The following is a 12,975-nucleotide window of genomic DNA, read 5'->3' as shown; positions in this document are numbered from 1 at the left end:
TCTGATTCAGTTGTCAGTATCACGACCCCTTCTCCTCTCTCCCTTATTTTTTTTTCACAAAGAGAAAATTGTGCCATTATTTAGAACTGCTATTAGTTCTGTATGTGTTCTCCTGTGTATCAGAGCACTCTGCATATTCCAGGGTCAGACACCGCTCACAGTCAAGCTTTTTCCTCTGTACGTGTTGTTGGTTGAACTCCACCATTGGTATCTGCACATTCTCCAGAAGCTTAAAGGCAGCAGGATCAATCTTATGTTGCTTTTTTTCCCCACTTGTCTTTCCCATAATATTGGCTTTATGGAAGCGATCAGAAAATTTAACTGAAAGTTTCAAAGTTCCATTCTGAGGGAAAAACAGTCCTACAGCTTTGGTTAAGTTTTTCAAATTCTGTGTCCTAAAATGATGTACTTCAGAACAAAAGGATCAAGATCTTGGGTATTCATTCAGTGCAGATTCTGAGAGCAGGAATTGGAGGAATGGTCCCAGTCTGACCATTTTGGTATTAAGTGTCGCCTTCTGCTGAGAAGGCGGGCGACCTGGTGTCAAGACACAGCACGGCGACCCGGCCTCGCCCGGGTCACTCGGTCCACTGACATGCACAGACACCAATGTGGTGGATGGTCAAATGGCGTTTATTATCTCATCTCGTGAGGTTAAATAGTCAAGGGGGCTTTACTACGTCAAAGGGGGACGGTGGGTTTGGCTAGGGTTAGTAAGGAGTGGAAAACTACTGGAGTTAGGAGGGGCTGCATGCTTCAGGGGTGATTGATCATCTATAGCAGGATGAGGGGGGAAGGGTCTTGCTTTCCGTCACATCCCGAGATTTTCCATTCGCCTGTCCCTATCTACCACATTAAGAAGATCATGTATGTATGGAAGCTGTTTTTACTATTGATAAGGATGTTGCTTCTGGTGCAAGTGTAGAGGAGGTCATGTACCCAGAGCAGAAGTAACACACAAGACCCTTGTGTAAAATGTCTGTACAGCTGTCTACACTGCAAAGAACCAAAAGGGAAAACCTGTTATACAATACACCAAACTTTCAAATATTATCCCAAAAATATGATGTGTTATACAGGCTGTAACATATAGACTGAAACAGATGTAGAAGGACATGCTTCACAGTAGATTTACTGAGATGGGATATAAGTAGTTTCCCTGCATAGGAAAACAAAAAATTTTTCTGAGAACTTTTTTTTAGAAAAGCTAACACTGTTGGTACAGGAAACCCAAATCATCTTTCTAACATGATATAATAAGAAGTACTCTTGTTTCTAGTTTAGTGATACATTAAAACACCTGGAAAGTAACAAATTTACTTCTTTTTCATTAGTGGATCACTTCTAACATTCATATAGCTAGCTATATTGCTTCTGCATACTTAGAAATGTGTGATTTCTTGTCCTAAGCCCTAAACAAAATCAAGACCCCTGTGTTTGGATATACATATGGTAAAGGTGTATTGGTGAAGAACACTTGCTTATCTTTCTGTGTGCTTCCCAGCAGTAGGATTGCCAGTGTGTAACAAATGCTCTTGATGTTAAAAAAAAAAACACATAGAAGAAATTTTTCTCACAAAATTTATGCAAGTGCCCAGGTTACTGTTAGTCATCATCATCATCTCTAGGCTGTCTTCCTTAAAAGCATGGATGTTCCTAGGTTTTTCTTTTCTGTGGTCCAGAAATGCCTCAGGATAAAGCATAATGATTACGTGAGCATGTATAATGAGAATGTTCCTATTTTGAGACCTTTGGTAAGAGGAGACAAAGACATGAGGATGCAGCTGCAGCAGAAGTGGATGTGAAAGCGTGGCAACTGCATAGCAAGAAGACGTGGTTTTCATCTCAGTTGCATGGTAGGAAGCACTTCATTCAATATGTTTTCTGTTCTCCTTACTTAGAAAGTTTTGAATCTACAGGCTTCTGGGGTAGAGGTACATGGAGAACACTCATTACAAGTAAATAAAGACAAACTAAACACCACTTGAAGGACTAAAGTTTTTTCTGAATATATTAAGATGCTGAAATGCATCTTACAATAATAGACCCGCAAGACACAGAATCAGTCAGTCTGGTTCTGAAAGTACTACTTGGCTATTGAATTTTTCATCTATTTTGTGAGAGGATTTCATGCTTTCCAGTTTGTTTCTGCTAAAGGGCATTCAGAACAAACAGCATTTGGGAAATGTAGCTTTCTCTGACAGCACAGGCAGAGGCTATTCATACTGTTTTGACAAAAGTGCCTGAATAGCAAGGAGTGATGTGTTTGGTCTTTCAGGCTCCTGCATGGAGTGGAGTTGCCACATTGCCAATGTTGGGAACCTTTTGATATTTATTGAGGAATAGTTTGTCCTTCCAAGCAGAACAAATCTGGTGTTTTGTCTGTGTTAGACAGTAGAAAGATCAGAAGCAAAATTAGGTTTCACAAATACTTAAGGTGGTGATTTATCTATTTTCTAACAGATAAGAGTGAAGAAGTGACAACACTGACATTAAATGGGGACTGTGGCACCTGCTACAACTGAGCACCTTGAAGCATTATTTCCCTTGATTCTCAACACAAATTGCTTCAGGAGAATTATTTGTTCTTTTCCTGTCATTTATTTAAAAAAATTCTCACCAGATTCTGTGACTCATTTTCCCCCAAAGGGATGGCTATGCTGTCAGCAAAAGAAGATTCAAAGATTAACAAATTAGCTGTCTTTTAGAGAAAATGCCATTGGTAGTTTACTTGGCATTGTTTTGGGGACACTTACCTGAATATCTGATAGATCATTAATTGAGTTTTGCTTTTGACTGTAGTCAGTTTTCACAAGCAGAACGTTTCCTTCCCCCATGCACACCTGAGTTGTCTGTTGTGCACTCTGGATGATCCTGCAGGCATGTCAGAGGCATATATGAGAGGATTAATCTGATACTCCCAAAACCTACTTAACACTATCTTGGCCCAGTACTGAGCTGCAAAGTTAGTCCTGGTGATAGAGTGCTAGCTGGGCTGCTAGCCATAGCCTTCAGTCTCTTAGCTGGTAGGTGAGCCCTTCTGGGACATGCACCTGCCTTCCTACTATTGACCCTCTGCAGACAGCCTCCATCCCTGCCCAACTTTTCTTCTCCACCCAATCACCTTATACTTTTGGGTGGACTGGGCTTTTGCTGTGGCAAAAAGGGAACTGGGTAGTACAGAACTTTGTGATTTGGAAATGTGGCACTGTACTTTTGGAATTGTGCTCCATTACTCTGCTGAGTAGTCACACAGGAGAGAAATGACAACAGTAATTTGGAAACTCAGAAGCAACTGCACACAGGCATTGGCAACATGTAAGTATCTTAATCTTGGATAAGGTTAGAGAAAAATGGGTTCAGTGAAGTGGAAGAAGATGTTGGCAGCAGGAGGAGGAGGAGTGGATTTGAGAAAAATAGATGCTGTGCACATTGTAATTATTGTTTACTCTGTGAGAAGGCATGAATAATACTGAGCTTAACAGATGCAAGGAGATGCCAGAAAGGTAGATATTTTCCAATGAATGTGTTAAAAAATGTAAAAGTAGGAACAGCTGAAGAGCAGAGAAACTTTGTATCCTTACTTCGATGTAGGCCTTTGTGGCAGTAGCTCTCTGGCCACAGAGAACAGGCACAGACTTTCCCAGGTATTTTCCCTGTGAAGGCTGTGAGAAGATCAGAGGAAAGAATGAGAAACAATTCTTATCTCCACTTGTTGCACTTGCTGTTGTGCACATGTGGAATGTGTCATGGACATTTGTTTACCAAAGGGTGATTTCTTAATTGGACACTGGATGGTGTTTGAATGGATTGACCAATTCAGCCAAAGCTGTATCAGACTGGCTGTAAGGGTTACTGAGTTTCCTAGTAAGTATAGTATAATATAGTATAAGATGAGTATAGATAGTATAATAAAGCAATTGATCAGCCTTCTGCAATCATGGAGTCAATGCTAATTATTACCCGGCTGGGGGCCTGCGGCGACAGGCCTTAGAAAATACTGATAAAAGAGAGCCTCAGAATGAAATTGAAGAAATCCTTTAGAACATTAACGAACAAAATGGCATTTCTTTCAAATACTGCTGCAAGCTACTTTGAATAATGTCTGTCATATGTTGGGAATTGAGCTTGTTTTGGCTATAAATGGACTTACATTTTGTAATGTCAATTCTAAGCCTTTTGGGGTAGTCCCTCATCTTTCAAATGTACTTAGAGAACATGCTGTGCTAGTGCAGTGCAGATAGAAAAAACAAAGGTAAAAACTCTTAATGGTAAATGTTATGTATATATAGGATCTATTTTTAGATAGCTAAATTTGAATTATGGCCACCAGACAGATGGATAGTGATCAGCTGATTTTCTGTCTGACAGATGTTCTAGATTTGTCTAGATTTGCATACTTTTTTAATCAAGTGCATAAATCAAAATTCACTTACATGGAGGCACATCAGACTGTGTCCTTCATCATCTTCCTGGGTTGTCTAGTATTATGCAGTGAAGGGAGATTACATCAGAGGAGAAAGAGATGTGCTGGAGAGGAAAGGGAGGGCTTTGAAACAGGTGCAAAAGTGCAAACTGTACTGCAAACTGTACTGCAGAAGAGAGTAGCTTCATATGGCATGAGTTGTAGACCAGGTTTTCTCCATTTAAAAAGTAACCATTTAGGGGCCAAAACATCTATGCAAGAGAGAAAAGGAGGGCGGGGAAAAGTCTCAAGGCAAGCTTGAGAAAGTGTGTTTTGATATTAATGTCATTCTGTAGATCTTACATGAACAGCAGTCTACTCACAACAGTACTTTTGGCTCCACCATATTAATGGCTGAAATGAAATGGGCAGGAAAGGCAAGCATACTGGTATTTTGGCATTGAGAGTAATTTTAACAATTTTACTAAGCAAAAGAAGACCCCAAACATTTTCTGTTCTGAAGTGTAATTTACAGTCTTCTTACTTGCTGTGGTGAGCATATGAGGAAAAGCATTTAGGACACCTAGAGTTTAATAAATATGAACACCCTCAAAAAGCCATGAGACTGTGCATATAAACCTGGATTAGTTCTCCTTCTTTTCATATTTTGTGCCAAGTGCTGATCGCACCTTCTGATAGTACAATGCTAAATCTAACTGAGAATGTCAAGGCATGTTTGACCATTGGCATGTTTGACCATTGGACTGGATCATCTTAAAGGTTTCTTCCAACCTTGATGACTCCATGATTTGTATGTGTTTTCTGAAAAATGTCATTCTTGAATGCCCATGTATAGTTTCAACTTTTTGCCACTGATGGAAAAATTTCATTTGGATTTGACCTGTTTTCCTGCAGAACAGGAACCTTCAGCTACATTTCCAGGTGAGACCTTTCACTTACTGCCCTTGGTTAAAGCAAGCAGTTTATTTGCATGTTTAGGTCACCTTTCAGACTTAGCGGTCCTACTTGTGCCTTTCTTTCTTGCCAAGAAGGATTCATTTCTTCTATTGCAAGGTACTTAGAGATACAAAGAAGATTAAAAATAGTTCTTCTTGGTTTTGGATTGACACAGCTGAAAGGCACTTTGATGGAGAAAAGAAAATGTTTGTAATAGAAATGACAGGTCAGCATCAGTAATCAAAGTTCTCTTCCTTCCGGCACATCAGAGCAAGTCAGGTTCAGTATCTATTTGTATAATTTTTTCTATCCATGAAATGAAAGCAGTAATATTTTCCAAGCTTAGCAGAATTTTTAAAGGGGGACTGTGATGCTCTGCTTCTTATATGAACAACGCTAACATGATTGACACTTTCCATATCTAGTTCTTAGTCTAAATACAGCCAGTTGTCAACCAAAAACTGACAGCCTTCAGTCAGATTGGTCTCCAGTACCATCTGTATCCCTTCCCACACAAAGCATTGACCAGATTTACACAGAGACAACATTCCTGCTCCCACATTGCAAACAGAACTTCATTCATATAGAGCAAGTAACTATCATTTTTAATTGAGTAATGGATACCTAATTATTATAAATTACTCTGTTAATTATCACATTATTGTGTAAATTACTGTATTATAGACTTTTGTGACTGCTAAGGGCAGTTTTCACACTGTCTCTTGTGTGCCTCTTGCAGTCAAGTATCCTTCTGCTCTAGGTGTTTACACTCCACCTGTTTATTGTGACCATGCAAACATCTCTGAGCCTGATTGAAAGCCCATTGTAGTCCGAATTTTTCCCATTCAGTTCAATGAGCTTTGAGACAGGGATCACAGGAGCAGAATATGGTTGGTTCCATTATTTCCAGGATTCCGTTATTTATTAGATAAAAGTCACATGCTCGAGTGAAGGTTAAACCAGACTAACAAGCAGCAGAAGAAAACAAGTGATTTGATATGTGAAAGATAAAGAAATTCTACAAAGGGTTTCTGTTTGTATTTTGAGAGGTCATTTTATAAAGTTTGCTCCTTTGTATAATGAGTTTGTTCTAACAAGATTCTAAATAAGGATCTGAACAAGATTCATAATAAGGAAAACATGTTTTATTTCACACAGATTGTATGACAACGGAGCTTAAGTTCACTTCCAAATGATTGTATGGCAAAACCGCTTAAAAAGAGGGAATAGGTCAAAAAAGGACATACAGATGGCTGACAGAAAGGGCTGTTGCTGACCCTATTCACGGGTTTCTTGTTGGTGCAGAGTTGATCATTGTGCTAGTCTGATGTGCAAATGGCATGGTAAGGACATGCACAGACAGTCTTCTATCTTCTTCAGGGGCAGAAATAAAGCTTAAACAGTAAGTGTTGAAATGTATGATTTTTAATAACAAAAAAAACATTGGGCAACGCCTCTGGCTATTGTACTATTGAGCAGGTGATTAGCATCCATCAGGCTACAGCTGTTTTCTTCTTCTGTTTGTTCCATATACAGATGTTGCTATGAGGAAAAGAGTCAGCAATGACTGATGTGGAGCCTGTGGTCACAGATTTTGCCTCATCAGGACGGTCAGGCCGCCGAAATGCCTTACCAGATATCCTGGGCTCCCCTGCTGGTGCTGGGACTTCAGACCTGCCACACAAACTGGCTGAGCTCTCTGTTTCAGAAGGTAATGGCTGGGCATTCAGAAAAGGACATTTATATGAAGTAGTCATTTGCTTTTTTTTTTTTTTAAGACTTCCATCACGTTGCAGTTTTGATATCAATACTAATATTCCTTTTATAATTTAGAATTAAATTCAACCTTCCAAAGCAGTTATCACTTGTGCCTCCTGATAAGACAAGTTAATATTAACCCATATCCATCCACAGATCCAGTGTTAGCAGCTTAGGGAAAACAGCTCAGTGCTGAGAACTGAATTCCAGTTCCCTTAAGGGTGAGAAAACGCAGTTGTATGTCCAAGCAACTTGGAAAACACATCAGCTATAAATTCCAGTGTACTACTGCACTGAGATAACTTTGCATAAGACAGCAGAGCTGTGCTCTTAGTAAAATGACAGCTCTCAGAATATACAGGCATATACATTAAGAGTAGTGTTCATAGTATTTTACTCCTGCTTAGTAGGTTTTCAAATTTGCTATCTGAGACCAGTGCCCTATTTTGCCATGTCCTTTAATTTGATAAGGTGCTCCGTTGATCAAGCACAGTTTTAATCAACACCAGCTTTATGAGTTGTTTTTACTTTCAGAGTGACTTCAGGGGAATTTTCAGATTCAGAAAAATCTGACTACTAATGCTTAAGAAACAAAAAATATAGACTGGCCCTGAGCATGGTCTGTCCCTACTTTTTTTAATCTGAATCAGAATTCTTTTCAGAAAGCTTTTTTCTTCTCATGCTCATCACTGTTGCTGTTGTGGTGCCACCACAACAGATGGTCCCACATCCTGGAGCAGTGATGGTGTGAGTGCAGCAAAGGGGAAGAAGGCAAGCCTGTGCTGAGGTGTGAATAGTCGGTCCATGAATCTGAACTGAAGTAGATCATTAAAGGGATTCCTAGTCTCCAGGGCTGCATAGTCTTATTTTACATTGCCCAGAGAAATTACAGGATAATAGGTGTACAGCCTCATAAAGCACCGTAAAGGCCAGGGGGAAGGATTTATTTGATCTCAAATTGTTATTATTTTGGTGATTTAATTTATAGTCGTGTGTTTGGGGTTCTGTAATGTAAACCGCACATGGGTCTATCAAAGGACAGCTAAGCATGTAGAAAGAGCATTTCCTGGAAGAGTGAGAAGGGCAGAATGACCATATTCTGACCTGAACCAGGAGAAGCAAGGAAAATAAGAAAATAAAATAAGAATAAGAATCCAGAATGTATTCTGGAAGAAGGTATTATTTTGTCTTGAGGAGACATTTTTCCCTATGAATGTGAAAATTATGTCCCTACAAAACAAAGAGGAAAGAGTGAAAATCTTTTTATAAGAAAACTTATAGCATGGCATAAGGTAAATATCTAGCCCTCCAGATGACACAATAGTTCTCCTCTCCTGGTCTCCATCCAATTCATTAAGAAGAAGAAGAAATGAAACACTATGCTATGTTAGTTTTAGCAAAATGTACTGATGCTTTCTTAGACATACAGGACCAGCATTGCCAGGATTTTAAGAACAATTAAGAACATGGAAGTGTCCTTGGCTTTTGTCATTGACATATAGCTGTGCCAGAGCATGTTGGAAGGCAGCACATTCTGTTATCAGCAGTTTACAGTAGCGATAATAAGAAGTAAGTACAGGATGCAGTTAGGTCCACTCTGACAGCTTGGGTGCTTTCTGGGGATGGGAATTCCACAAGTATCAGATCAGAATTTCAACTTCATTGTGTGGTAAGTTAAAGTTTTCATGAAACAGCAAGCAAACAAAGGAGGATTCATCAAAATGGAGAGACAGTTTTGAAGTTCAAATGCTGTGACAGGGAAACTGTTTGTGAAACATTAGGGGCTCTAACAGGCATCTCTTTTGCCTATTTCTGACTTTAACAATAAGTCATTAAAAAAGGAAAGTCATTTGCAGCTCAGCACAAAGAAATTAGATAAATGAGAGAAGTGGAGAAGATTGAACATGTGGCTATATAAAGTATGCCCTATTTTGTTGCTACTCTCAAATTCAGATTCAGTGAATATTATGGGAAATGGTGAAGACTCTCTCCATCTTGTTTCAAATTTAGCTAATGCTCATTGGATCATATATTTCCTCTTTCTAAAATGCCGTCAGCTACTGTCATAGTGAAAAGTCAGGAACAGGATGTGCTAATACTTGCTGGTTTAGAAGAGAAAAGAGACTTTGCTCTATTTTTTTTTATCAATACACAAGGACTGTACCTGTATGATAAAAATGTCCATGTAATCTGCAAACCACACGAAGCTGATGTTCTTGTGAGAAGAACAGGATATATTCTGACACCAGCTATTTATCTTGGAGCCTAGCTCTGAAATGCAGACTATCTGTATCCTATCTGATCCTCCTCTGGTGGTGTGCAAGTTTTGGAGTGCTGAGACTTTTCACGAGTGGTCTGGAACCACATTGAATAGTTGATTGGTGTCACTGATGATCCAAAGGTTGAAGAGGAGGCTGCAAGAAGTTTGAGATTAAGAAGCCAATCTGGTCTTCCACATTTGGTAACCTGTGTTAGGGCACCATTCTGCTGATAACACTCAGCAGTTTAACTAGCACTTATTGCACACCTAAATGCCACCGAGTATGAGATTAGATTTCCTCTAACAAACTGTTTTCCTCTACCCTGTCTGACTCCACTGATATTAGATGTCCAGCCTGCAAAGAAACAGACAATAGAGGAGATTGCTCTGTCTCCCTTTCCACAACAGTGGTGTGCTACATAAGGCTGGAGGGTGTCAAGTAACTCAGTTCTTTATTGCTATAGAAGTCCAAAGCCTCTGAATCTCTGAGCAGACTTAAAACATCAAGCAGTTTCTGCTAAGGGCTCTAGCTGATGAATTGTGTACAGCATTATATATTTGCTGTGATATGTAGTAACCAAGATATATAATTCTTTTGGGTGTTTTTGATATTTTATAGGAAGTCAGAAAATGTACCCCTTAGATTATGACTGTGGAGGAGACGCAGTATGAAGTGGAGGACTGTACAGCCAGATGTGCTGAGCAGGCCTCTCCTTGTCCCCAAAAGCTATGCACTGCCATAGGTTTGGGTATGCTATTACCACTGGTGCTACCATGTGGGGCTTGAAGGTAATGTGAAAATTATTATTATGGTTTGCAAGGAAATCAAGGCAAGAGGAGTTTCTGCTTCTCAGTGAGTAAACTTGATCAAAAGAAACAGCATGGAACAGTACATATAATGACAGTACATATAATGACAAAGAGACACTGGGAAGCTTTTATTTATACCAGTCATGTAAAAATTCTACTCTAATCTGTGGAAAAGTGGACTTCCAACTCAGAGTAACAAAAAATCCCCCATCTTGTGAAGACAGGGTAAATTCACATAGGTATTTCTAGTCAAAGAAGATCACACAGAACACTGGCATGTCCATAAACCATGCTCAAAGGAATGCAACATTTTAACTTGAAAAAAATACTTACAGTAATACAAAGTTATTTCCAATCTATTTTTTACAGCCAAATGCACATTGATCAGCTTGTGCAAGAAGTGGGCAAATCAACACCAACAGGCAGCAGCTTTTAGAATATGCTTCTTAAAGTTCTTTATCTCTTGAGTTAATCTCTCTTTCTAAAGCACCCATGACTGTGGTAGTAAAGAACCAGTCCAAACAGAGATGATCATTGAACCCAAATACTTGGTTGCATTAAAAAAGCTGCAAGAATGTGTGTGGCATAAATGTTTAATTCTGTCTCTGTTTAGATGCAGGAGCAGAGGGCGGAGAAGTGTCATCATCCAAAGCCTTGCTGGAAAGTCAAGAGGCGGAAGGAAAATGCAATGATTCCTAACACCTAAGGACTTCTGGATTAATGAATCCCATCAACAGACTTCCCAGTTTCCCTGTGTCACCCCTTCTGAAGTGTGGTAGCAACTTTAGCATCACAGACATGACTCTGCAACACTGTTGTAACTAGATGATTATGTGGATGGCATACAGTTCTTTCCACTGTCATCCTTCAAAAGCAATGTTCTACATATCCAAACAGGAAGAGAACTAAAGAATGTATCTCTTGTTTTCAGTTTTCTCTCTTGTTTTGGTTATAGTATTCATACTAACTAATCTTCTTTGACAGTTCCAATTAATATACCTACCAGGAACTAATCATTGTTTCAAAATAAAAATCATGTTTCTTGATTTCTCAAACCAGCTTGTTTCTCTCTGACACGGAGGTGTGTTCACTCCCCGCAATGTGGTATTAAGTATATATTAGATTACAGACATTATCTGTAATTTTTCTCCTGAGATTTTTGTTCTCATTAGACATATGTAGATGTGTGTGAGATGGGTGTGAGAAAAAAAAAATACATAAAATAAAATTTTCTCCTACTCCTGTCACCAGAAGGTTTTATAAACTACTTAAACATCAGTGTTAATTTTCAGACTCTCTTTACCTCTCTTTGATTATGGCAGATCATCTCAGTTCTCCCACTCTTAGCAGTCTCACCACTTCAGCCATTCATTTTCATGCTGAATATTGTAGCTGTTCATGTGTATCTAAAGTAAACTAGGTATGTTTGTATATGATGAAAATTGTTTAATCTCACTGTAGAAATTAAATATCTATAATCTTTTCTGTCTTCGGTTGATTTCTTAATGTTTCTTAATGTAGGACAAAATTTAAAGCCCAGTAATACATATTTCTTTTATTTCATCTGGGTTTTGCTTTGTTGTTTGTGGACAGTGAAGATGTTTCAATCATTGTGATTTTTGCAAAGATTTTAGGCAAAGTTGTTTCTCTACTGAAAGGACTTGTTTTGTTTTGGAGATCATGCTCCTGAAAATGCTTGGCATTCACTCCATTGTTGGAGGAGACTTAAGATTCAGGTACAGACATGAACCTTCACAATTCCTTGGGTAGCAGCCACTTATGTACATGATGAAAATGGCAGAAGCATCTCTGATGGGTACATCCCACATGTGACTGGTATTCCATCTATGAAATATTAGTGTAATCTAAACCTGGCAGAGAGCTTGTAAGAGCTCAAGAGAGCTTGTAAGACACAACTTTCATTCCTACTATGCATTTACTCATACGCTGGCTTTTGAGGACCATTCAATAAAGGATCCAGTTTAATTCAACTGAACTGACAATTAGTTCCCTCTTCTTAAATCTGTTTACATTTAAAAACTGCAACATCTCAAATTTTTTTCAGATTTGGAAAGGTAAAATAACTTACTCCACTGAATCAAAACAGGTGGCTTAAGAAAGTCAGAGAGAGTGAACTAGCTGACACTAGAGTATACCAGAGCTGAAAACCACAGTGGAGACGGACTAGGAGGTAACTGTATTTGTGGTACACACTCTTGTTCTGGGTTGTAGTCCCATTCTCCTATTCTAGCCTCCCTTATAGCATCACATTACCAAAAATGGTAAATTAGAAGAAGCTTTGGTGATCCCATCAAAATCAAGTATATGAGTATTACTGAAACATAAGTCCTTATATGCTTTGCTCTTCTGGGTCATGGCCTATATCAAATTCTGCACTTCTTTCACAGTTGCAGCACTGGATATATTTAGTTTCTTCTCTGATACAATACAGACACTGAAATTTGGTTTACAGGAATAGATTAGGTACTTTATTAGTCTAAGCTAGCTTGAAATTTTTTCCTATTAAAACACCAATTATGAACCAGCTGAATTTAGCAAATTATTAATGTTCTAAATTCTATGTAAAAACCCCCCAATCTATAATTATATACATAAAAGGCATTAACTGCTCACAAATGTATAGTTTACAACTAGTCAAGAATTCTCAACACCCTGGGGAATTTATTGTAAGCACTCAGGTGATTACTTTGTACTTGAGCTATATGAACCTGTCGTTGAGAATATGTTGTGTATAAAGAAGAATTTTTACAGCAAATTTGAAAAA

At 38.6% G+C, this 12,975-nt stretch overlaps 1 protein-coding gene across 12 annotated transcripts in view; it reads left to right on the top strand.

The window, feature by feature from the left end:
- Positions 1 to 11,672, top strand: part of PKIB (cAMP-dependent protein kinase inhibitor beta) — a 53,367-nt gene extending 41,695 nt beyond the window's left edge. For 10 of the 12 annotated variants that reach the window (XM_053937784.1, XM_053937783.1, XM_053937782.1 and 7 more), the window contains 2 exons: positions 6,899 to 7,073; positions 10,804 to 11,672. In XM_053937784.1, the coding sequence (XP_053793759.1) occupies positions 6,926 to 7,073; positions 10,804 to 10,889 (234 nt within the window). In that variant the 5' untranslated portion in view covers positions 6,899 to 6,925 and the 3' untranslated portion in view covers positions 10,890 to 11,672. Of the gene's footprint in view, positions 1 to 1,836; positions 1,857 to 5,283; positions 5,348 to 6,898; positions 7,074 to 10,803 lie in introns of those variants that run through there. The other 2 variants (XM_053937793.1, XM_053937790.1) reach the window with 2 other exon arrangements.
- The last annotated feature ends 1,303 nt before the right edge of the window (positions 11,673 to 12,975 follow it).

This window comes from Vidua chalybeata, chromosome 3, assembly GCF_026979565.1.
Source record: "Vidua chalybeata isolate OUT-0048 chromosome 3, bVidCha1 merged haplotype, whole genome shotgun sequence".
Taxonomy (NCBI): Eukaryota; Metazoa; Chordata; class Aves; order Passeriformes; family Viduidae; genus Vidua; species Vidua chalybeata.
Note: the sequence above shows the minus strand (reverse complement) of the source record. Positions and strands in the feature narration are given on the sequence as shown.